At 43.0% G+C, this 27,456-nt stretch overlaps 1 protein-coding gene across 1 annotated transcript in view; it reads right to left on the bottom strand.

Moving 5' to 3' along the window:
- The window catches only part of TAFA5 (TAFA chemokine like family member 5), a 484,368-nt gene that overhangs the window by 116,304 nt on the left and 340,608 nt on the right, over positions 1–27,456 (bottom strand). Inside the window, exon 3 of the mRNA XM_054987721.1 lies at positions 4,377–4,504. Coding sequence (XP_054843696.1) covers positions 4,377–4,504 — 128 coding nt within the window. The remainder of the gene's footprint in view (positions 1–4,376; positions 4,505–27,456) is intronic.

Raw genomic sequence — 27,456 nt, forward strand, 5'->3', positions numbered from 1 at the left:
AAATCAATGGGTTTAGAGGGGAGTAATTCTTTTAGGATTGCACAGTTTGCCTAGCGATGGATTTATATATGCAGAGAAAAAAATCTGTAGGAATAAAATGTGTATGTGTGTGTGGGGGGGCTCTCACTTATATTTCTTACAGCAGAAACAAAAACTGTAGCATGGTATAGCTCAGGGTAAAGAACCTTCCCAACTCAGCCAGCATGTCATTTATATTAATGGTGGGGAATGCTCAGTTGCTCCGTGTGTAAGTAAACTCTATTAAGAAAGTCACATCCCTTGGTGAAACGAGATCCTTAGTAAATTTTACTAGCTAAGCATTGAGCTCTGTGTCAGAATAATTACACCTTTTATCCACTGTGAGCTCTCTCTTAGCTTCTTCATACTCCTTAATTTCCCACTTCAGCTAATTTAGTAGTAAAATTGCAGAAGTTTAAAAAGGTTAGCTGCCGAGGAACTGGAGCGTGAATGTTCTGTTAGGCTCCATGCCTTGAAATCGCATCATGTAAAAAGAAGGAATTAATTAAGTAACAATTAAGTAGTGATGGATCATTGACAACCTATATACACTTTGGTGCTAAAATTAATCTCCCCTGTAACACCAACAGAATAGTGCATTTGTAGCTTTTATACACTGCCAAGTTATATTCACAAAACGTGAAAGGAAGCAGTTGCTGATAAGCAAGTGATATAACCTTGGCTGTAACATGCAAATTATTGGAAACTGCTCCCCTCCCATTCTTGTATGACAGCAAAATAACCGAAGTGACACTATAAATATGAGTTGAGAAAGCTCCAATGGCCATTTTGCTGACATAGTTAGCTCCACAGCAGGGCCAGTCCAGATGGGGTGGGAGAAGAAAGATATGAAAGGGGGAAATCAGGCCATAATTGTATTCGTAACAGATTTTCCCCTTGCAACATGAATAACAGAGGAGTGGGATATCCGGGTGAAGCGCTTCCCATCACATTGCTTGCCCACAGATATATCCACTGGCCCACAGCACTTGCCACTATCACGGAGTTAACGGGATCATTTCCCCCTCTTCCTCCAAAGACAAATAAAAACAGCCTATACTTTTCAGATCTCCTTAAACGGGATAATAACCTTCCGAAAATAAACATGCACATGTGTGCCTGCAGGTCCCAAAGAAACAACAGAAGGCATAAGAAATGTTTGCATATGATTTGGTCGATCAAGGAAGTACATCAAGAAAAGCGAGGGCAGATTGAAAATGTTTTCGCAAGAGGGTCAGTGTGGTATCACGATGAGAGTGATGTCCTAGGAACTGGGAGAGATGGGTTCAAATCCCCCCCCCAAAAACACACACCTCTGAATCCGGATGGAGGATCTTGGACCAGTTGCTCTCTCTCTCTCTCTCTCTCTCTCTCTCTCTCTCTCTCTCAACCTAGGCCACTGTGTGTCAGGCAGGCAAGCCTGCCTGCCTGCCATAACTTTGAAAGCATATCTACTGGGGGAGGGGAATGGGCTTCCTTCCTGTAGTGCGACTTCCTTTTATCTTGGTTGCGCTTTGCAGAGAGGTGTTATCAGTCTGGGAAAAGACCTTGGGAAATTATGCTCTGCAGGTTTTTCAGGACTTTCGCTGACTTCAACTGACTTGTTTGACCTGGGGGGAGGGGACTGGGGTAAACCTCTCAGGGAAGACTTTGCTTCAGCATTCCAGGCAATCCCTATGTATCCAAATTAAATTTTCTTTATTTAAACTATAAACTACACACCACAACACAATAAACAACAAACATAGAGAACAAGAAAAAACATACAGTTCTAAACATAACACACTAACAATTCATATATCTATAAAATTATGTTTCAAGGCACTTCTAGGGAGTTTTATCTGAATAAAGACCTTTAACTCATACAACTGTGTTGGATGAAGTGGAGAGTCTGAGAGAATCCTCTAGCCAGGCCTGACACTGTGGAGACAGATAGGGTTGCCAGGTCCACATTGGGAAATTCCTGGAGAATTTGTGGGTGGAGCCTGGAGAGGGCAGGGTTTGGGGAGGAGAGGGCCTCAGTGGGGTATAATGCCATAGAGTTCCCCCTTCAGAGCAGCCATTTTCTCCAGGGGTCTGTTGCTTAGAGATCAGACGTAATTCCAAGAGATCTTCAGCTACCACCTGGAGGCTGGCAACCCTAGAGAGAGACCATGGTATCTTCTTCCAAAGTCTCCCTTTCTTTTGTACCTGCTTTCCCCCACCCATTTTTTCTTATTTGATAACTAATACATTTCTTTACTTTAGCTTCTTGAAGAAAGGATGGATTAAAATATATTAGACAGATGGAGAGACTGTCTATCTTTGGAATGCAAAGCCTACACTGACTAGAACATACATTTGATTTCTCTCTTACATTTTTTTCCATGTTGATAAGATCTATATGGAGGACAATGAGCATCAGAGAGAGGATCAAGCCTATTATAAACATGGTATGTTAAAACTAAATATGAAATGCACACCTGGAAGATGTCAACTGAGATACTAAGACAAAGGTCAGGACACAAATTACCCTTTGGTCTACATTTATCTTACAGTAAATAGAAAATTTCCTTTGTCAGAAGATCACAAAACACCTCATTGAATTATCTGAAGAAACTGACATCGGAAGAAGGAAGCTTTGACTCTTGGAAGCTTATACCTTGAAAATCTTGTTGGTCTCTAAGATGCCACTAGTCTCAGATCCCATTGTGAATAGCAGCACAACTAGTGTTCTGTTGTACCAACTAGGATTCGTTGCTGGTGGCATTACTTCATAAACACTACATATATCCCCTGTGTTTTTACAGTAACACTCAATTAAGGCTTGTGAAATTCACCTACAAAGAATTCAAAAACTCTTTGGGAAGACTCATAATGTACTTTGGTAGCTCTAGTGGAACCTGCACAACGGTTTTATCACCCAACTACAGTCAACCATAAATGGTATCACTCTTCCTCTCCCACCAGCAACTCAATAAGACTTCTGGTTTTTTTCCTGTTTGGGAAAACAAACACAAGCCCATTGTTAAGCACCTGACGGCCCAGGAGACACGGCAGTGCTTGATTTGGTGGATCACAAGCTGTGGGAGCCTATTCATCCAGGTTCATGTTTCTCAGCACGGATGCAATGGTGATCTTCAAAGGCACAGCAATACCCCAAAGCACAAGAATCTTGGTTTTTGTAGTCCGAAGGCCATTTTTTCTTGGTTTATTAAAAAGACTGGGAATAGCCTGTAATTTCTTTTGAGTTAAATTATGACATGGAGCCAAAGGGAGCAGAAACATAGATGTTAGCAAAGTAAGGATTAAAGAAAGTACATCTCAACTGGACTTCCTTTGGGATGGGGGAAAGCAGTTTGCCAATGAAAACTGCTCTGCTCCAGTACTGTTAAGCTGTGTAAGCTGCTTAGAGTGATTAGCCATCTGATGGACAGGCAGGATCAGGTGGGAAGTAAAGTGTAAAAACAGAAAAACAACCTCGGTATCGACAATACAACCTCGGTATCCTTTGGCAATACCAAATGTATTGCCAGTTTAAGGCATATCTTTGATACTGCAAATTATTTTCCAAAACTGTAAATCCTGGTCTAAATTAGCCACAAATATTCCTCTATCAATATTTAAATTTACTTTTCATTTCTCTATGAGATGGTACTCAAAGTGGCTTTGAAATCCAAACACCATAAATCATAAAACTATCTCTGCAAACATATGCAAACAGTTCACAATTAAGAAAACGGACCAGAACTTAACTCCAAGAGATTAATACGATGGCCAGAGTTTTGCCTAAATATTTAAATATGCCAGTGAAACAGGCTGATTAACTGTTATAGAGAGAAATTTCTACAGATAAGATGCCACAACCAAAAAAGTTCTATTTCTAGTTAACAGAGAACCTCATTTGAAATTCTGATTATTCCAGCTAGGCTGATATCAACTCATGATAGAGGAGGGAATAAATGGAAGAGTGCACTTCCTAAGAGCTAGGTAGTTTAAGGGCCAAAGCCATCATCTTTGTTTTAGCAGGTCAGAAGTGGACCAATGTCAGATATTTACAAGTGGTGACACATGTTTTAGGTTGTTTGCATCTGACAAAATCCAAGCGACTGCACTGTAGACTGACCGAAGAGTCTGGACAGCACAACATGCTATAGTAGCCAAGCTGAAAGGCCACCAGAGAATGGAGGATGGTGTGCAAACCAAGATTGCAGAGTTTATCCAAGAGCCTAGGCTGACACAAACATTAATGATCGAGTATGGGGTTTTGATTTCGTTTAATCTGATGGAATATCATTTGCTCTCTGAAAATATACTGCTCAACTGAGACCAACCAACCAACAACAACAAAAGGATAAAAAAGAACAGAAAGAACTTACCGTAGTTGTCTTTATCCTCCCCCCTGGTTGTGTACAGGTCCAGCCTGATTTATTGATTAGCAAATCACAGCCTTCTCCTTCTAAACATGGAAGCATTTCACACCACTGTTTTGTTTTTATAATGCGTGCTGTAGAAAATGAGAGAGAAATTGCAGAAACATCAACAACTTTGCAAATACTTTTCTCCCCTTGCTGCGTATATTAAGTATTCTGCAGTATGCTTTTGGTCTAATTAACAGCACCTAGAGCTGGCCAGTTGTAGTGCTCAAAACAAACAAACAAACAAACAAACATAATAATAATAATAATAATAATAATAATAATAATAATAATAATAATACAGCTCTGGCCAATACATATTCTCTCTACAACAAGGCTTCTCCTCTTCTGTCTATTGCAGGGGTTCCCAACCTTTCTGAGCACGTGGGCACCTTCGGAGTTCTGCCACAGTGTGATTGGACAGCCACAGAATGGCTGCCATAGCTCACTTTTAGTCACACAAAGAAGATCTTTCTGCTGTGGCGGCAGCCGCTGTCAGAACACCATTTTTCAAAATCTGCAGAGCCAATCAAACCTCTACTGGCCAATCTGAAGCTTTGCAGGGCATAAGCTTCACCTAACCCCACCCACCATCTAAAAAAACCTGCAGACCTGTGTTGGCAGGTCTATTACCATGAACATAAAACCGTCAAAGGACCTGTGGACTATAATACTGAAAAAGAAAACTAGGACAATGATGGTTAAAATCCCAGATTTCTTCCCCAGGTTCTTAAAAAGGGTGACAAATAGATTAACCTACCGTTAAGAAACTGGCTAAAGGCCATCAGGCACCAGGTTCTCAATGAATTTATGTTTGAGATCTATATAATGTATGCATTGTCACAAATATTATACAAATTGTTGCCTTATCTGCAACACTGTACTTTTTAAAAATGTGGCTTGGAGGAGGCATTCTGTTACAATGTTACATACTTGGGTGAGCTGTAGTGGATTAAAAGTTAAGAAACTTTGCATCAGAAGATCCATGATCCGCTTTTTCCAGTGTGTTTGAATAAACTGCAGTTGTGCACAGCCCAAGCCTTGACAAAAACTAAATCTTAAAACAGTTTCATCTGACGAAGAGAGCTGTGGTTCTCGAAAGCTTATGCCTCCATAAAGTTGGTTAGTCTTAAAGGTGCTGCTGGACTTTTTAAACTAAAGAATAATAATAATAATAATAATAATGAGGTCACTGTGAAAGCCAGTGTGCTATAGTGGTTTAAAGTGCTGGACTAGAGACCCGGGTTCAGAATCCCCACTCTGCCATGGACGCTTGTTGGATGACCTTGGGCCAGCCACACAGCCTCAGCCCACAGGCATCTGCAACACAATCTTAAGTGCATGCGTGTAAATAAAGAAGATCAAACACAGCATTTACTTCCCAGAGTGCATTTTGATCCTAAAGAAGCAGTTAGGGATGGAGTTGGATTGATGCCATAGTGTTTATTTATTTATTTTATTTATACCCCACCCTACCCACGAATGGGCTCAGGGCAGCTCACAACGTGTACACAATACAATAAATTAGTTGTAAAAAACTATACAATCAGTAGTAATTTAAAAAGTCATAAAAATAGTTTAGGCGCCTTCTAAATATAGGCTATTTAGACAGACAATCAGCAGTCCATATATGGGCCGTGACATATGGGCATAACACATAGCTGAGGGCAGTCACGGAGAAGGTGGTTGTCTTGGGTGGAAGGGGGGAGAGCATACCCGCTGGTCCTCAGCCAAAGGCCTGCTGGAACATCTCCATTTTACAGGCCCTGCGGAACTGTAATAGGTCCTGCAGGGCCCAAATCTCCAGCGGGAGAGCGTTCCACCACGCTGGGGCCAGGGCAGAAAAAGCCCTGGCCCTGGTCGAGGGCAGACGGATGTTCTTTCGGCAGGGACCACCAGGAGTTGCTTGTCTGCAGACCGCAATGCCCTGCGGGGGACATAATGGGAGAGGCGGTCCTGCAGGTATGCCGGTCCCAGTCCATGAAATGTCATGTCTGAGCCCCATCCATGCCAATTTTAATGATCCTTTTGTTCTGAACCAATGCATCCTGCTGTAACTCGATGTCATTTTACCAATGCCATAAATATTTCTTTCACAGGCTTTCACAGGAGTTTGTCTAACAAACTGCAACAGCTTCCAGTGTTTCTGGCCTTCTTTGCTACTCCCTCTCCAACTTTGCTATGTCTTGTTTCCTAGTGACTCAACTTGATATTACAAATATGTGGAATGTTCTCACACAAGAAGAGCGCCAAAATCTTGTTTATGATTGGGAGGGGGGAAAGAGCAGACTTGAATGTTAAAAGAGCGGTCTCTCTCACATGATGTCATTCCTGTCAACTTTTACTCTTGCTGCTTAGATGCTTACCTTGCTTCTGAGTAGTTCTCTGGACATATATATGGAAATGATTTGATTTCTGAATAAAAGCCATTTAACCAAGAACCTGTGTCTTGCTGCAATGGTCCAGGGATCTGTCTGCCATATCCTGTCATCCATAGCCTGACATGAAGGGCTTGAAACACCAAGGTGTTAACCTTGCACTGGATCTGGAACTTGACTGGGAGCCAGTCCAGTGTTGGGCAAATGGGAAGTTAATGTTCCGTTTCGCGCACCACTTTTTTCTGTTCTCGTACTGAAAAAGGATCATCGTCTACCTTCCCTACTAGCGCTAATGATGACGCAAGAAATGCTGTTTTGGACAATAGCCTACATTTCAGGTTTTGTGGAGGTGTTTCATGCACTGACGGGATGTGTTAAGTGCCTAAGACAACACACGAGTTTTCACAGTCAAGTTGCGTTTACCCGTTGTGTGGAAAGAGAAGAAATAGAACTTATCATGACAGCCCCACCTTCTCTCCTCATTATAGGAAAGGAAGAAGTACTCAGCAATGTCCCAGCAACCATCTGGCATTTAAAGCCACCAGAAGTAGCTGACAAGTGTAGACAAGAGTCAAGAATCAATGATAAAAGGCTTCCAATACAGGTGAAATGGATAGCTTGGGACAACTCATAAGAGCGGTACTGCTCTAAAGGTCTGCCATCCAGCACGCACTGGGGACTGAATTGCAGCAGTCAACTGCCTGGGAGCTGGCACCAGGCCTAATAATAAATATGGTGTGCAGTAAATGAATTTCTTTTCCTTTGGGGACGTTTTCTGACTCAATCTGCGCATTACATTTCTGTCTCCCAAAGAATTATTCAAGAATCAAAACCCCGACGTAATTCCAACCATGAGAAAACAGCCCCAAATAACTCGGCACGCATAAAAAATTCAATCAGTTACTGACTGAGAACAATGTTTTCGCCCAGCAGAAGTAGAGGTGGCCAGAGAGTAGCATTTTTCATTGGGAAAACCTATCTGGTACACAGCATGCTCCCCCCCACCCAAAGCAGCTCTAGTAGCTGCATCGGTGAGGAAAGATTTTTTAAACAATATTATTTATTTAGGATATTTCTTTGCTACCTCTTCAGAGACCTGCTTCAGGTGGCTTGCAGTTAAATAGTCACATGGCTGTACATACTGTGCAGTTGTGCCCTTTAACTTGACAGTTCAGCTTCACTTGATAATTTGCCCTATACATAATTGTTTCTCGCTCGCACAAAAGCAGTAAACTAAACCATATTTTAAATGGATCCTGAATATATCCTCCCAAGTCTCTCAACTTCTACCACCACTATAAAGCTGCCCTCAGCATGTCATTGGACATTGTGCTGTCGGTAGAAATTTGAAGTTGGTCTGTATGCGCAAGCCAATCCAGTTGCAAATGATTTCTAGATTCTAGTGACAGGCTGTATCCATACAGCACAGAATCCTGTACTTAGGGTTGCCAACCTCCAGGAGGTGGGTATATGTACAAAAAGAGACAGCAGATATCACCACTTGCTTTGCTCCTGATCCGAGCTGGGTGAAGAGAAGACGGGCATTTCCACCTGCTCCACTCCTGATCACAGCTGGGTGATGGTGGAGGGTGGGTATTGCCCCCTGCTCGTCGCTTGATCTCAGCTGAGTAAAGGGTGGGCGAGCATTGCCACCTGCTCTGCTCCTGATTTAGCTGGGTGATCGGGGGCTAGGCATTGCCACCTGCTCCACTCCTGATCCCAGCTGGGTGAATGTGGGGGGTAGGCATTGCCACCTGCTCTGCTCCTGATCTCAGCTGGGTGAAGGTGGGGGCGGACATTGCCACCTGCTCTGCTCCTGATCCCAGTGGGTTAAGGCAGGGCTGGTCATTGCCCCCTCTCTGCTCCTGAGCCCATCTGGGTGAAGACATGGAGCAGGCATTGCCAGCTGCTTTGCTCCTGATCCCAGCTGTGTGAAGGCAGAGGGCAGGCATTGCCACCTGCTCTGCTCCTGATCCGAGCTGAGTGAAGGTGGGGAATGGGCATTGCCAGCTGCTTTTCTCCTCATCCCAGCTGGGTGAAGGCGAGGGGTGGGCATTGCCTCCTGCTCCGTGTCTGATCCCAGCTGTGTGAAGGCAGAGGGGGGGCATTGCCAGCTGCTCTGCTCCTGACCCCAGTTGGGTGAAGGCAGGGGGTGGGCATTTCCACCTGCTCCACACCTCATCACAGTTGGGTAAAGGTGGGGGGCAGCCCTTGTCACCAGCTCCACACCTGATCCCAGCCTGGGCTTCCTGCAATGGCACACTGTAGGTCTGGATGCCTCATTTGGGCTTCCCTCCACAGCAGCACCCTCTGATGGTGCACCAGGGTAGGAAGTGAGTTGTCTTGAATACACTTAGCCTTTTATATATTAGGATACTTAGAAGAATTTTTTATGGCTAAAAAAATTCTCTAATACTTCAACGCACACTTTACAATAGTAGAGCATGGTTAGGTTGAGTAAACTTCAAAGCCACTCAAAGAGCCACTTGAGCTTCAATTAGTGTTAATGGCAACATATCCACAGTTCCTATGTACAACAAGAGAATCTCAGACCAATAAGTGCTAGTGTGTTTTGACCAGGTGGTGGCTGGAGATCTCTCGGAATTACAACTGATCTCTGGGCACCATGATTCCTTGCTGAGGTCCCTCTCCTCCCCGAAACCTGCCCTCCCCAGGTTCCAGCCCCCAAATCTCCAGGAGTTTCCCAACATGGTGCTGGCAACCCTACCTGTACTAAATCTTACAATTTCCGCTACTAGATTCAGTGTGGCGCAATACTTAGCATGGTACACTAGGATATGAGAGACCCAGGTTCAAATCCCTACTCTGCCATAAAGCTCACAGAGTAATGACAAATCAGGTACTTGCACTGCCCCAAAACTTCCTCACAGGGTCGTTGCGAGGACAAACCAAGAGTATGCTACAAGCATTATATGCCAATCTGAGTTTCTTACAGGAGGAACAGGGCAAAATGTAAAAATGGATAGAATTTACCATTTATCCTCACATTTGCTTATTTACACCACATGTTTTTAATGTTATTGGTTTTATACAAAACGGAAGGAGACAGACATGAAGCTATTCAATCACAATGGGATTAAAAAGTTGGAAAGAACATGGTGTAGACCACAAGACTTTTAATAACCCCTTTAGGCCTCAATTGGCCCTTGAAGAACAATTTGTGGCAATCCATGCTTTCCTATCACTAATCCACTTCATTATGACAAAATGAACCATCATAAGCCTTGGGGATCTTTCAGGGCTGTATTATTTATTCAAGAACAGTTAAACGGGTCTTACTTATTGACCGCAAATCTATACTGATGGCCTGCAGTGAAAAAATAAAAGCCAAGGCTCCTCTATTTGATGTGTTGGGTTGCATGCTTGGTCTATGACATCGTTCTCACTATAATAATAACAATATTAAAAAACCCCTGTGGTTCAGCTCTTTATACTGTAAGTGGATACCAGATACTATCAAGACTTGGAAGCTGATGCACCAAAATCTCCCCAAAGTATTAAGGAAAAGCAGTGATTTGGACTGAAGTACCGATACCCTGATGCTTATTGACAAGCAGCTTAAGCGCTTCCACCCTTGGTCATGCTTTACACAACTCACTTTGCATACAAGCTAGCCTTGTCATGAAGAATGCCAGGGAGCCAGTTTGGTGCAGTGGTTAAGAGCGCGGGACTCTAATCTGGAGAACCGGGTTTGATCCCCCACTCCTCCGCTTGAAGCCAGCTGGGTGACCTTGGGGCAGTCACAGCTTCTCGGAGCTCTCTTAGCCCCCTCCTTATTGTTGTGAGGACAATAATAACATACTTTGTAAACCACTCTGAGTGGGTGTTACGTCATCCTGAAGGCCGGCATATAAATCAAACGTTGTTGTTGTTATCATTATTATTTTCAAACGAACAGGCTATGCAACTTGGAAACAGAGTTACCAACCCCAAGATGGGGCCAAGAATTCTCCCTGAAGTATAGATGATCTCCAGACTACAAGGAGAAGATCCCCTAGAGAAGATGGCAGCTTCAGAAAGCAGACTATGGTACCACATAACAAATGACCTCCTTCCTCCGAACTCTACCTTCCGCAGGCACCATCCCCAAATACTGAGGGATTTCCCAAGCTGGAGGTGGCAAGCCTACTTGAAAATGTCCTAATTTGACTTGGTCTGATATCACACATTTCGCAGGTAGAAGAGCCTGTTACTGCCCATATAAGCACTTTCCCTGTACCTACGCTTCTCTATTGTGACCATGATTTGAAGAACTGTATTATTTTACATTTGATTTGTGTTAATATATTAAGTTCTCCTCCTAGTGATTTCCATGCAACTTCTTATCTCCTAAGGCAGACTTTTGCAAACAATAAAGAGAACCCCTGGAAGTAATGGGCACAAAAGTAAGTACAGGTGCCTTTCATTTTTGAAACAGTACTCTCCCAAAAGAAAGCATAGAGTTCTGTCTGGATCCTAGCATGTCCTGGCAGCATCATATCAGTACCGTGACATCGCTTCTGGATATTCACCAGAAGTGATGTCACACTAGTGATGCAACACTACATTTTTCAATATTTTTCCCCACTGGTCTCCAGGGGGCAGGCTGGAAGGTCTCCCTATCCCACTTAAATTATAAGAATGCACTACAGGAGGAATTTGCTCACATGTTAAAGTTTTTCTTTATTTAGCTGAAGAATATGTGCAGAATAGAGGTGGGCACGAACCGAAATACGAACCAAAGTTTCTCACAAACCGGGCCTTTTTTGGTTTGTGAACCAGCGGTTCATCAGAAGGCATTTCTGATGAACCACAATGAACCACAACCATTTTTAGGCCGGTTTGTTTAGTTCATTTTTCGGTTCATCACTGCAGAAGGCCTGGAACCGATCAATCAGTTTCTTAGACAATTGGGGGGAGGGGGATGGGATTTCTGCAGACCTTCTGCTGCCCTAGAAGTGACATATTCACAAAGCAAACAAACCGGTTCACCAACTGGGCAATTTCATGCCAGTTAGTGGTTTGTGAAACGTGATAAACTATGAACCATTTTCCCGGTTCGTGCCCATCTCTAATGCAGAACATGTTATATAAGTAGTGAAAATGTATGTGGAATTAAGAGACAGAAACAGTGAGTCAGGCGATATTAAATTTCTGATGGCTTTTAATTACAAAAAAATTGCACATAGATTGCCAATCCTGAAGTGATATCATCCACAAATCTCTTCAGGGGAGCAATTTCAGAAACACTATTATGGAATAATACAAGAAGAGCCTTGCAGTACTTGAAATACAGTTTCATTTTTTTTCCCAGACAGAAGCACAGGCAAATACAGAATTGTGGTCTTGGAAAGTCATCTCGTACCACACTTACGTATGCTCTTGGTGCACAAAAAATATTAATCAGAAATCCTCCAGAAAAACTGGAAATGAATAAATCTAGGAGATCATTCAGACCAGTATGTTAAAGAGACTGATTAATTATATGCAACTCTGCTATCGTCTTCAGTCCTCACTTAGCTTTGGTGTATTAAATTTGGGTAGCAAAAATACTGCTTTTCTCCCATAATTATAGGGATCTTCTTCACAATAAAATTAAACTTTAAAGTATATTTGGAAAATATTACAGGTTGATTGATGGTGCCACTAAGAAGCCAGTGCATAGGAGTAGCTGCACCTGTTTACCTTGCTAACGACAAAACATATGAGATGGGTTTATAAATATTAATACATCAGTGGCGATGGTGGAGACTGCCATCCATTCATAGCTGACTTATGGCAACCCCTGAGGGGGGTTTCCTGGCAAGAGACTAAGAGAGGTGGTTTGCCATTGCCTGCCTCTGCAACTCTGGTCTTCGTTGGAGGTCTCCCATCCACTTACTAACCAAGGCCGACCCTGCTTAGCTTCTGAGATTTGATGAAATCGGACTCACCTGGGCTATCCAGGTGAGGGCAAATACATCCCAAAATATCTTTTATGTGTGCGTTTCTTAAAGAAACATGAAACATATGAAGCTGCTTTCAGACCATTGGTTTATCAAGGTCAGCCTTGCCTATTCTGACTGACGGTGGCTTTCTGGGGTCTCCGGTGGAAGTCTTTCTAATCACCTCCTACCTAATCCCTGCTTAGCTGGAAATGCCAGGGACTGAACCCGGGACCTTCTGAATATAAAGCATGCAAAACATACTGCTTCCTCAGGAGATGGTGGGCTCACCTTCTTTGGAGGTTTTTAAGCAGAGGCTAGATGGCCATCTGACAGCAATGCTGATTCAGTGAACCTGGGCAGATCATGAGAGGGAGGGCTGGAAGGGTCGTATCAGTGCTTAGTTCTCACGGCCCCTTCTTACATGCTAAGGGTAATGCCGATCGCTCCCTCGGGGTCAGGAACCAATTTTCCCTAGGCCAGTTTGGCTAGGGATCCTGGAGGTGTTTTGCCATCTTCTGGGCACGGAACAGGGGTCACTATGTGTGTGTGTGGGGGGGAAGGGGAGGTAGTTGTGAATTTCCTGTGTTGTGCAGGAGGTTGGACTAGATGGCCCTGGCGGTCCCTTCCAACCTTACGATTCTATGATTCTCCTTTGCCACTGCCCCTTTTCAAGGCATAACATTTATAAACATTTCAAACTGGCATTTCCCATTTAAGTCTAAATCAGCAGATTACTTAGCGTGAGGCCGCAACGGCTTATGGAGCTAAATATTTCCTGAAGTGTAGAAATCCTAGTTTTCAGAGAACTGAACAAATAAAGAGTCAGATAGCTTCAGGGTACTTAGTTTTTGCTGTCTAACAAGGGATGTTAATTGAATGCTTGCCTCTAGAGAGAAATCTTTGTCAGGACTCACTGTGCTCTGTTTCCATCCCTCGCTGTTCCGCTCTGCTGTATTCAATTAGTGCAGTGGGAGCAAAACTTAAGAAAAAAATTTGCACTGATCTCTTGTAGGCCAGCAGAAACCACTACAGAGATCAGGGGGTTTGAGTGTGTGTGTGTGTGTGGTGGGCGGGGGTGTGTGGAATTTTACTTTGTCACCAGTACAATGAGAACAAATGGGAGCAGCTGAGCCCATCACAAAAACAAGGTGCCTGTAAAATAAATGTTGAAAAAAAACCTTTGCGAGGTAAGGGAACAAGAGACAAGGCCCCCAACTTTCTTAATATTTGGTATTTATTGCTCTCAATTTCAAATAAACTGAAAAGGAAAAAGCATTTAGCTAGGAGAAAAGCTCTTTGATACTTAAGAACAGTCAGTAGATAAAAGTAAGATGGTAGAGGAGAAGGAGGCAGAATACCAAAAACAAAAAATGTAGTGCACACTATATGAGCCTTAACAAGGTGGTTGTGGAGTGTGCCCTCAAGTCAGAATTGACTTATGGTGACCCCTGGTGGGGTTTCCATGGCAAGAGACTGAGGTGGTTCGCCATTGCCTGCCTCTGCAACTGGGTACTTATTATTGTGTTCCTTCATTTCAAGTACCTGCCCTTCATTTTCCTGGACATCTTTGTGCCGGAAGTTTGGAAACAAAGGGCACGGAGATCCAAATCAGTTAGTAATGTTTTCAGAACTGGTAGGCTAAAAACTTTACCACCCACCTCACCACAACCTGGTGATCTTGGAGGCAACCCCTACAGGAGCTCTCATCCCTTATGCCTCCTTCTACCTAGCTTTATATCACGGATCCTCTTGCTCTTCCTCTTGAAACTGTAAAGAAATGCCGCATAATCCCACTCTTTCAATGGGTAGCCATGACATACCTTTTTGCCACCTAACTCTGGTTCTCTTATCACATTTGATTGCATACACACGCATGCCCCAAGTGCACAATTGCAATGTACCACCCTCCTAGAGGTCGCCATAATCTGTACAAATGATCAAGACAGGTAGCTGTGTTAGTCTGTCTGCAGTAGTAGAAAAGAACAAGAGCAAGAGTCCAGTAGCACCTACAAGACTAACAAATTTGTGGTAGGGATGCGACATCCCCCCATGGGTCAGTAATGACTCGGTGCTTTACCTTTTATGAGCTTTGGTGAGTCACAGCTCACTTCTTCAGATACCAAATGTACAAATGATGTTTGCTTAAAGAGAACGTGAATCTGCTGTCTCCTGCTTGATCTACTGAATGGGAAGTCTTAATATTGGATCTGTAAGAGATATTGTTGTGGTGTGAAGGAGAGGGGAGGTTTCTTCTACCTGTGGGCCAATACTTGTGGAAATAAAGGAATATTGTGAATGTGTATGTAAGAACTGCATCGCTGATCCTGGCACCAAAGCTGAAGAACATACTACTATAATGAATTAAAGTAGCTCAGAGAGCATTTTTTGTCAATAGTAATACAGACCTTGAGTGGACTCAACCTTGTATAGTTATATTGATCAAATGTATGCTGCTAAAAGGGGTGGGCACATGCATGCATGCACCATTAATAACTGGTAGTAAAGTTACAAGATTCCTGCAATTATAAATGCCACATAGGGAGAATAATGGGAGAAAGGGATAATTTGGTTGAAAAGCTCCCTGCTAAAAGATTTTTAAATAGTTATTTCACTGTCTGAAAAACCAAAGTAATGCTTTGTAACTATAGTAATTGAATCAAATTTAAAAGTATATATAGCTCAACTTGACAAGCAGTCAAAGGTGAAAGTGATTTGTTTTTTCAATACCTGGTTGATCAAATTCAACTGTTGAGCCGTCACTGATCCGCATGAATGTAATTTGAATGAATGAACGTACATGTCAATCACAAATCTTGTTAGACATGCATCTGACGTCACACAAATGCATAACAAGATTCCTGATTGACGGTTAAAGCCAGGCACATTTTTAATGCGTGTGTTATAAAATGGCCTCATTCAGTGTAAAACACAGAGAACTGATTTCTTTGTGATTTTGTGCCCTAAAATTCTATATGTGACAGAACAAAAATACCTTGCTGGCTTTACTACTGTTCAGTGCTGATACACTTCATGAGTATGTCAAGGAAGCATAAAAATATAAATATAAAATTTGCTGAATATATATAAACTGTGTGTGTAAAGGAAATATTAAAAAATACATATAAAATACAAATATATATATGTGAATTACAAAAAAAATGTTGAATTTTGATCTGTGCTTACTGGTTAAGTGGTCGGGTTGTGAATCAGCACTCTGCTAGTTCGAATCCCATTACTGCCATGAGCTCAGCAGGTGGCCTTGAGTAAGGCACCCCTCTCAGCTCCAGCTCCCCAGCTGTATTGTGGGGATAATAATAATACTGTTCACCACTCTGAGTGGGGCACTAATCTGTCTAGAAGAGCAGTATATAAGCACAGTTGTTGTTGCTAGATATAGCAACAAACAAAAAACAGGCCTGTTTATTACAAAGCCGCTGAATACTGCGGTGCCTGTTTTTAACAATTTATCATGCTCAATAAACAATTGTTCCTCATTTCAAAATTATTTTCAAATGAGTTCCTTTCAGGCTTGTTTAGCAATGGCATTGGCTATTCAATAGAATCCCATTGCAGACGAGCAAGCTCCCGTTGCTGAGGCTTATAGGCCTGGAGTGTACAGTTTTGCAGATTGTTATAGCAAAGAAACAGCAACAGAAAAGTTGATGCTGTGTAACGAGCAGGCTTTCCTACCAGGCATGCCAAAACAAAGGCATACTAGGATGCCTAAGACTGGCAAAATACATTCTCTGTAGCTAACGTTAACTACCACGTTCTGTACCATGTGAAGTTTGCGGACAGTCTTCAAAAGTAGCAGAGCACATTACAATAGTTCAACATTTCTCAAACTGGGTTTCAGAAACTCCTGTGGATTCAGAAAGGGTATTCTGATAGTGCCCCTGATGCCTGATCACCTAACATAAAACGGAGCCAGGGCTTTTTTTCAGCTGGAACGCGGTGGAATGGAGTTCCGGAACCTCTTGAACATGGTCACATGGCCGGTGGCCCTGCCCCCTGATCTCCAGACAGAGGGGAGTTTAGATTGCCCTCCGAGCTGCTTTGTCCCCTCCCCTCTGTCTGGAGATCAGGGGGCGGGGCCACCAGCCATGTGACCATTTTCTCCTATGGCAACCCACTGAGTTCCACTACCTCTTTTCCCAGAAAAAAGCCCTGAACGGAGCCCTTTCCATTTTCTAATAATGGGACAGGCACTTTTCACCACAGGAGAAGGGGACAGAACTGTCTCTCTTATCTTTCGGTAGACAGGGATTCACAGAGTTGCTGATACCTGTAGTCGTCTAGATGTCCACAGTGACCTCCAGATCTCTTTGGAGCACTAGCCAGAAAAACATGCTCATTGGTTGCTGGGTATCAATGACTCAGCCCTAGACGTTCTAATTGGTTGAGTGGCACAAAGATGTACATTCTGAATGTGGTCATCAGAGTTACTTCAAGTATAAAGCTGAACTGGCTTTCACATCATTTTCCAGAGTGAAGGATTTCAGCATACAAAGACATCCCACTCGGCATCCACAAACAACATTCCAAAATAAGAAAATATGAACAGATTTCAAAGGAATACCAGCAGTTCATTTTTTTTAAATAGTAGCCTTCTTCTATTTTATGAGCTACTTTAAACTGTTTTCCAATCTCTTTCTACCGTTGTTCAGCAGTCCTCTAGCTAGAAGTTATTAACCAGTAAAGACAATTTTGCTGTCCCTGGAAGAAGTCCCTTTGAATCAAGCAGTGGGATTGATTACTACCTCGGGTCAGGGCCTTTTGACCTCATAGAATCAACTATTCTCTGAGACCAGACTTTGGAGACCACGTACAGACAATACAAGCATTTAAAGCTTGGCTGATATGGTACTTAATTAACTGATCTGAGGATCCAAGAGGATCAAAGTCTCTGTGGAGCATGCTCAGCTTGCTCTGTGCATGTTGAAAAGAGGCTTCTGAGATGGAGAGGAAGGAAGGGAACCATGAGGAAACCTACAAAAATGGTGAGTCCTTGAGCTGCTAAGGTTTGAGAATTGCTGGCGTATCCAAAGTTTTGTAATAATTGTGGCCAGATCAAGGTGTTTTGACCTCCCTCTTGGATGCACACCTTAACACGGTCGGAGTGGTTTAGTGAAGTGTACAGCAATACTGGTAGGAGTTTAGACTCTGGCAAGAATCTAACCTCCTAGCAGACTCACTCAAGGTGGCATGGTCAAAGCTTAAACACCAGACTAAGATGCATCCATCCCCTTTGGGCACATCAACAGAAGAGAATTGGCAGTTCAGTGGCGATGGGGGCAGTGGATCCTTGAGGGACAGCTACTGGGCAGCAGCAGTAGAGGAAGGTGACACTGGTGGAGGATTTTTCATACACAATAGCAGTGACACACAGAATCAGAGCATCACAGAGTTGGAAGGGCTTTACAGACCATCTAGTCCAACCCCCTGCCCAATGTAACAACAACCTAAAGCATCCCCAATGAGTATTTGTCCAGCCACTCCTTGAAGACTGACAATGAGGTGGAACCCACCACAACTCTAGGCAGCCAATTCCATTTCTGGATTACTCTTAAGGTGAAGAAGTTTTTCCTAATGTTCAGCTGGTACCTTTCCTCCTGTAGTTGAAACCCATTGTTTCAAGTCCTATCCTCTGTTGCCAACAGGAACAGCTCCTTTCCCTTCTTTAAGTGACAGCCTTCAAAATACTTAAAGGGAACAATCATGTCTCCCCTCAACCCCCTCTTCTCCAAAATGAACATTCCCATGTTCTTCAGTCTTTCCTAGCAGGGCTTGGTCTCCAGGCCCCTGGTCATCCTGGTTGCTCTCCTCTGCACCCGTTTCAATTTGTCCACATCCATTTTGAAATGAGGCCTCCAGAACTACACACAATACTCCAGGTGGGGCCAGACTAATGTGATGTATAGTGGGACTGACATCCTGTGATTTGGATGTTATGCCTTTGTTGATATTTGCCAATGTTGAGTTCACTTTTTTTGCTGCTGCATCACACTGACTGCTCATATTTAGCATCCCATTCACCCATGTCCCAAGATTGTGTCCACACACACTGCTGCTCAGAAGCGTATCCCTTATCCAGCATGCACGCTTTGCATTTTTGTTACCCAGGTGGAGAACCCTGCTCTTATCAATGTTAAATCAGAACTTATTCAAATCTGCCCACTTATCCAGATCTCACTGGATTCTACTTCTATCTTCAAGGATGTTTGCTACTTCTCCCAGTTTGATATCATCTGCAAATTTAATTTGGTCACAGTGAGCAGCCCTCTCACCCCAGCCAGCAGCTGTGAGAGGACACAGGGCAGCCATGGCAACAGCCAGAGCGGGATCCCTATGGGCACCTCCCCAGCAGTGCCCGATCAAAAGTGGTTATCGCCAGGACACCCCCTCATCTACATACAGAGATCTTTTGTGGCAGCCAGGAGGCAGGCCCGGAGAGCAGACTACCTCCTTGCACCCATGTGTGTGCAGCTGTGTGAGGGAATCCAGCTACCTGGGCCACGTAGGGTGGCTAAGTGCCCCTGACAGAGTTGGGGAGGATGTGGGCCCATAACCTCCATGATCAGTGATGGGGGCCACCCCTGTGGTACTGCAGCTCCCCTCCCCAGATGGCTTTCCCTCAGCCAGGTGCCCCAATGCAGGTACTGTGACCAAAGGGGCATGCAGTCTCCAGCTGCCTGCTTTCTGGTGGCGGTGGGGATAGTGGTGACGACGGGCAGTGAGGTTTATTATGTATTTATTCATTTAATTCAACTTATATTCAGCTCGCCCTGCAAGCAGGCTCAGAGTGGATTATAACCAAGAATAAAACCAACAGGATAGGATAAAAATATAAAAGCATCAAGTAGCAATTCTTTAAAACAGCAGTACACATATATTGCACAACCTTTCAGATCGCGCATTTGCTGTGCCTTTGCTTTCCACTTGTGTGTCTGCCATGTGGGCAGTGTAGCCATTGGGGGATGCTGGCAGGGTTGTCTGGGGAGTGGCAGGGTGTGTGCCTCCATCTGCAACCTTGCCGGGCTCAGCTGTTGGCGTAGCTCTCCTGTGAGGGTCCTTAGAGCTCGGCAGGTACACTCGGCAGGTATGCGGGCGTGTGGGAGCCGGCAGCACTGCAGGTCTCAGGAACCATTTGTATTCCGATTTTAATATTTTATTTCCGATTTTAATGTTTGTATTTATAGTCTTTTAATAGTGCTTTTTATATGTATGCTGTAAACTGCCTCAAGCACTTAATATGGTAGAGAGGCAGTATATAAGTTAAATAAATAAAAAAATAAAAAAAATAAATTAAAACATGGAGAAACAGAATGGTTTCCAGTTGGCAAAAGATATATTTTGTCTCCCTATCTGTTCAATCTATATGTAGAACATATAATAAGGAAAACTGGATCATATTCAGATGAAAGTGGAGTGTAAATTAGTGGAAGGAACATTAACAATTTGAGATGTGCAGATAATACCACATTACTGGCAGAAAATAGTAAAGACTTGAAACAACTATTGATGAAGTTTAAAGGAGAAAGCGACATGGCAGGATTACAGCTGAACATCAAGAAGACAAAAATAACAACTACTAAGCAATTACACAATTTTAAGGTTGACAATAAAGAAATTGAAATTGTTAAAAGATTTTCTATTCCTTGGCTCAATCATCAATCAAAAGGGAAATTGCAACCGAGAAATCAGCAGGCGATTGAGACTTCAAAGGGCAACCAAGAAGGAACTAGAAAAGATCTTTAGGGATAAAGATGTCTCTCTGGGGACCAAGATCAAGATAACTTATACTATGGTATTCCCCATTACTATGTATGGATGTGAAAGTTGAACAATGGACAAAAATTGATTCATTTGAAATATGGTGCTGGAGGATAGTTTTATAGATACCATGGATGGTTAAAAAGACAAATAAGTGGGTTCTAGATCAAATCAAGCCTGAATTCTCCCTAGAAGCTAAAATGCCAAGACATGCTTTGGTCACATCATGAGAAAACAAGGTCCACTGGAAAAGACGATAAAGGTGGGAAAAGATGAAGGCAATAGGAAAAGAGGAAGATCCAAAATGAGATGGATTAAGTCAATAAAGGAAGCCATGGCCTTCGGTTTGCCAGAACTGAGCAAGGCTGTTAACGAGAGGATGTTTTAGAGGTTTCCATAAGTCAGAACAACTTGCTGGCACATAATACACACACAAGGTGGCTTGCAATTATCAAGTGATAAAATTATATTACATACTTTTATATAAGAGCTATTCACAGGTTTTTCCCCTCCCCCACTTTTTCCCATCCTCATTTAGGTGAGTTTGTTGAAATGATATACAGTACTGACATACACAGCATTCTGATATACAGAAAAGTTTGTGCTCTGTACTGTGGTGTATGGAGAAAGCCTTTTGAATTTAAAGTATTAATGGATGATGATGCCAACTGAGTCCATTATGGTACTGTTTAATGTTACAGTAATACATAATACACATCACGGAGTTCCTGCCTGTAAATTACATTTGATCGTTAAAGCGTATGTTTTAAAGTGATGCAACATTTTTGAACAATACATCATTACCATAATTACTTTAAATCTCATAACCGAAACTAGTAGCAAAGTCCCGTTTAATGGGTATAGAAAAGCAAGCAAAAAAAATCCACGAAGCAGCTTATCAATATTATATTATTTCTATTTTGAGAGATGCTGAGGCATAATGGTGAGAAGGGTGGAGGGAAATCAAGTTTCTGGCTCAAATCTCACCTAATCCATGAACTAACTCCTCAATTGGCATCAGAGAAGCCACCCTTTTCACCCAGCGCCATTCCCTGAACCTGCAATATGTTGATGTGAACACTTAATTATTATTGCCAGGATATTCCAGTGGAGGTCTGTAAATCCTTTGTGATGACCAGTGATGATCCTCTCTTAACTTTATCCATCAAATATGAAAACTGAGCCCTCTCAGAGCCAAGCTACAAGAGACAAATTACACGAGGAGGAGCACATGAAGGGGGTCGCAATGTTAGTCGGGAAGCTGAGTTTTAAAAGAGATCAGAAGGCTTTGTCAATTTCTCCTCTCTACAGAGCCAGGGAGATGGCTACTCAGAGGGTTTGTTTATTTCCTCTTTGCCTCCCAAAGACTCTGTCAGTTTCATCTCCCCTTCTAAAAGGCAAAGAGGAAATAAACCTTCTGAGCAATGATCTCCCTGGCTCTCTAGTAAGGGGAAATTGACAAAGCCTTCCGATCACTTTTAAAACTCAGCTTCCCGGCTAACACTGCAACTCCCTTCATGTACTCCTCCTCATGTAATTCATCTCTTGTAGCTTAGCTCTCAGTTGATGCAAACTAACCCAGTGTCATCAACATAAGTGGTGTTTGCAGAGTAGGGGTTGGGGTTTGAGGAGTTTCCTTCTCCAAGGAGCTTACTCTCCATATAGCTATAGTAGCGAATGGTTCTGCAGAGGGAAGGAATGAAGGAAGGAAAAAGGAGAGGTAATGGTATACCCTGGTACATATATGCATGCTAGAATTCTATTCTAGCCTTGCTTACTTGGAAGTTCACTCGGCAGGCTTATGAATGCATAAATACAGCCATTAGGGTTTGCTTTAGTCGAAGATAATGACTGAAACAAATGTTTAACACTAAGACTAAAAGGCTTGTTATACTTGTTTTCAATACAGGGCTTTTTTCCAGTGGGAATGCAGTGGAACGGAGTTCTGGAACCTCTTGAAAATGGTCATGTGGCTGGTGGCCCCGCCTCCTGATCTCCTGACAGAGGGGAGTTTAGATTGCCCCCCGCACTGCTCAGCGGCGTGGAGGGCAATCTCAACTCCCCTCTGTCTGGAGATCAGGGGGCGGGGCCACCAGCCATGTGACCATTTTCTCCGAGGGCAACCCACTGAGTTCCGCCACCTCTTTTCCCAGGAAAAAAGCCCTGTTTCAATATATTTTGAATGATTGTTGATTAACAGTGCAATCCTAAGCAGAGAACTATTGTATGGGACATCTACTGATGCCAACAGTGTTGGAGCAATTCTGCATCGGATTGTATCCGATGCAGAATTCTTTAAATATTATCATTATTTAATGTTTTTTTTTAAAATGGGTTAATTTTGTAAGTTGCACTGCAACTTATGAGAGAAATGGTGGACAAAACAGAAAACATTTTGCAAGGGTTAAGAAGGTAGTTTCTTCATATACTTGTTCTTCGTCAGCTGTGCTGATGCAAAAATAACCTCCCACTACATTTCTCCAACAAAATACAGCATACAATTCACATTTTATCTAACTAGCCTATTTTTTATCATGCAGGGAACATTCCTGGCTCTCTGTCATTTTATTCTCACAACAACCCTGTGAGGTAGGTCAGACATAGAGAACTAGCCCAAGGGTATCCCCAGTGGGCGTAATGTAATGGCAGACTGCTGGTCTGTGATCAGTCAAGAGGAAAGCAACTGGCTCCAGCGGAAAGAGAGCGGAAAAACTGTGGCTACCAAGGGAAGGAGGACGTGGGCCATAGTCCTGGCTTTACTCCCCTTTACTATTCCTCAAGGAGCTTCAGCAGACTCATTCTCTTGCCAGAGCTACTGTGTACATTTGGAGGGGTGTACATGCAGTATTCCTGTGGCTCCTTTGGTGGATGGTAATAATAAATGTGACTCTCTGCGAGCTGCAAAGTATCATTGGCTTAAAGAATTATAAACTGGCATACTTGAATGTAGCACAAATATATGCATTCCCTGACCTGGATAGCCCAGGTGAGCCTGATCCCATCAGATCACAGAAGCTAAACAGGGAGAGCCAGTTCGGTGTAGTGGTTAAGAGCTTGGGACTCTGATCTGGAGAGCAGGGTTTGATTCCCCACTCCTCCACTTGAAGCCAGCTGGGTGACCTTGGGTTAGTCACAGTTCTCTGGAGCTCTCTCAGCCCAACCCACCTAACAGGATGTTTGTTGTGGGGTAATAATAGTGTACTTTGTAAACCGCTCTGTGTCACATTAAGTTGTCCTGAGGGGCGGTATATAAACCGAATGTCATTATTATTAGTAGTAGTAGTAGTAATTGGATGGGAGACCTCCAAAGAAGGCCAGGGCTGCAGAGGCAGGCAATGGCAAACCACCTCTGTTAGTCTTTTGCCTTGAAAACCCTGCCAAGGTTCGCCATAAGTCAGCTGTGACTTGAGGGCACTCTCCACCACCAATTTATAACATCTCAGAGCTGGATCCATTACCTTGTGTGAAGTTGATTCTAAACAGGTTTGCTTAGAAACAAGTCTAGTTGGTAGGATTGACTTCCAAGTCCTCCTGCCTAAAGTTGCAATATGATGCATGCTTAGTTGCCTCACTGAACTTAGAAGAGCAGGGCCGTTTTCATATGTCTTTAAAATAGCGCCGATACTCACGGAAGGCTACCAGCTTCCTCGCACAATTTTTGATGTCATCCATTTACAAAATGGAGACAGACAGCAATGATAGCACTTTCATGGCATTTTGTAAACGGATGGCATCAAAATTGTGCGGGGAAGCCGGCAGCCTTCCGTGAATATCATGCTGTTTTAAAGACGTGAAAACAGCCCAGAGTCCACCGAGTTTTGTCCTTCCAGCCATGGCTCTGGGCCTCCCAAACTGAGTTCTGGATTGTATCTATGGCTCCACTGGGTATCCATGCGTAAGGGTTACCCACCTATAAAATATTAACTGAGGGCTAAGCTACAAGTGATGAATGACACTTGAACGGCAAGTGAACATACTCACGTGTATTCCTCCCTGTTCACTTGCGCTCCACTTGATCACGTGATCAAGTGGAGGGCAAGTGAGCAGGGAGGAATACACGTGAGTTTGTTCACTTGCCGTTCAAGTGTCATTCATCACCTGTAGCTTGGCCCTAAAGTTTTGCTCTGTTCATGTCAGCCCCTAATTTTCCACACTCTGTACCTTTTCAATATGCAAGTGAGAATGGTATTCAATTAGAGTAGACATTTATAAACTTGTAATCACTGTGCTATAGAAATTTCTACATATTTTAATGGCATAAACCCACCTTTGTTTACAGCTTCCCCAGAGTTTCACTGAAGCAGATATTTGTGGGAGGGGGAGGCGCTTTGAAGCTCATTCCTTGAGTATTCTCAGAGTAGTGATTACTGAAAGTAGTGAAGCATATTCTGCAGGTGGAATATTCCTGCGGTTTTAATGTCTGCAAATTTTGTCCTATCAGCATTCCTTCAGTAGCAAGAACTGCCAAGAAGGGACAATAACTGCTCAAAAGTGGTAGCCTTCAGCTAATTAAATTTAATTTTAAAAGTGGGTGGTTTTTTTGCATCTTAAGAGAAGTTTTTCTCTCCAGGTGGCCCTTATCATTATCTCAAAATATTTAGTAGTAGAAGAGAGGCAATAAAATATGTTTTTTATTCCTTGCTGTAAACAATACTGTGCTCGATTCCCTTTGTTTTGTTTTTTGTTTCGTTCATAAGACTTTTCGCTTTACTGAAGACGAGCCAGTACAAGTTGGACTGTGATCTGGGAGGGCACTAAATTCAGAGTGCAGAGGCTAATTTATTTATTTATTTATTTGTTTGTTTGTTTATACTCCGCCTTTCTCACTGAGACTCGAGGTGGATTACATAGTGTGAGATTAGTACAATCAGTAGCAAGGACAAGGGCAGGCATTTCCATACAATGTCAAGGACATTTCCATAAACAACGTCATAGGGTAAATGAATACAAGTTTTCAAAGACATAGCATTAGCAAGGATCCAGTACAGGGTTGAAGAATTGCTGAAACAGAACATAATCAATTTTAGGACTGACATTAGACAACATGAAGCACAGGTAGTATATGATGTGGGGTGGATGAGCCCTTTAAATCATTCCCTGGAATGAGGTCTGCAGCCTGCTATTTCATGATGGGAGCCACCTGCCAAGCACAAACCCTACAGGGCAATGGCCTTGCTTACCTTCCTGGAACATGGAGTAGGTTCCACATAGGACAACAGAAAAACTACATGTGGCATGTCAAAGAGCCATCTGTGGCTCCTAAGTCACTAGGGTTGCAAGGCTGCCAGTGGGAAGGTTGGGAACATGGGGAAAGGGGTAGCTCTGGGAGTTGCCCGAAACTATATGGTAAAACGATAAAGCTTCCAGCAATTCCTAGAGCTACCCTACCTCACTTCTGGGTTTTCCCTGGAAGTGAGGTAGCAGTGTAGAGTGAGAGCAGAATATACAGAATTCATTATCAAAAATGGTCATCATGATGGATGAATGGGGGCAGGGGTGTATATTCAGTCCTGACTCACCAACCTTATAGGATTCTTTGAAAAAGTCAACACAGATGTAGATAATGACAACCCAGTAGACATTATTTACTTTTACTTTCAAAAGCATGTCCTGCTAGAAGGGCCTAAGAGGCCCTAGGCTGGCCTCGGACCTGCACAGGGCATGGTGGCAACACCAAGCCCAACACCCAGCAGCTGGGGCAAGCAGGAGGAAGGCTGGAGCAAGGCAGACAGACAAGACTCTCAGCCAATTGCAGAGCCCCTCCACCCAGCCTAGGGGAGGGAGAATGGGCAGGAAGGGTGGGAGTTGGCTGTGCAAGGGAGGTGGGTGGAGTAGAAAGGGGAGGCTTCCCCTACAGGCTGAGGATGGAGAAACTGGAAAGCAGGAGAAAGCTGACAGTCACTGTTCATGGGTAAACAAAAAAACCGTGATTAACTAGAGAGAGAGTATTTATATAAAGTCAACCGGTTGATATATTCAAGCAACACTTGTATGAGAACAACTTACATCCAGTAGTACATCTGTATAGGCTTAATTACATGTAACGGCAAAGCATCTTACAGGAAAACAGTATCACTTTAACAAAAACTTAGTTAAAGTGTCAAGTGAAAAGTAAACATATACAGTATTCCTATGTAGATACCAAGTGCCAGTGCCTATTATAAAATGAATGTTATTTGATAAATAGCCAAAAGTTACAGTACTACATACATTCAAAAAGACTCATTAATGACGGTGTAAAAAATTGCAGTAGAAAAATTCAATATACATATTCAAATGAAGATAATATTTGATGGTAACAGTAATTCTTGGTAATAACTGCAACAGGAAGTCAGAAAATTGACCCATTTCAAAACATTTTCTTCATCCAGGCTGCTCGCCAGCGCGGAGGGCAATCTCAACTCCCCTCTGTCTGGAGATCAGGGGGCGGGGCCACCAGCCATGTGACCATTTTCTCCGAGGGCAACCCACTGAGTTCCACCACCTCTTTTCCCAGAAAAAAGCCCTGCACATTACAATCTCCATTATAAAGGGTAAGTAATCTAAACATCTTAAAGTGCTAAGTTTTTGTTAAAGTGATACTGTTTTCCTGTAAGATGCTTTGCCTTTACATGTAATTAAGCCTATATACATGTACTACTGGATATATCAACTGGTTGACTTTATATAAATACTCCCTAGCTAGTTTATCACGGTTTTTTTGTTTACCCTGGTTGTTTGCTGTGATACTCTCCATTCCTGAGTTACTGTTCATGACAAAGAGGAGGAACCTAGAGGGGCCCAGGGAAGGCCCCCCACTGAGATTAACAGCCCCCCCCCAGAGGCAGCAGTGGCCTACACCCAACATAGTGCCTGTGGGCACCATGACACCCACTGAAACCTTTTTTGGCACCTACCAAGTGTTTTAAGAAATTGGTTAGCATTGGGTAGGGCTTTTGCTCAGCAGGGCTTCTGATTGGAGAT

This window comes from Eublepharis macularius, chromosome 9 (assembly GCF_028583425.1).
Source record: "Eublepharis macularius isolate TG4126 chromosome 9, MPM_Emac_v1.0, whole genome shotgun sequence".
In the NCBI taxonomy this organism is placed as follows: Eukaryota; Metazoa; Chordata; class Lepidosauria; order Squamata; family Eublepharidae; genus Eublepharis; species Eublepharis macularius.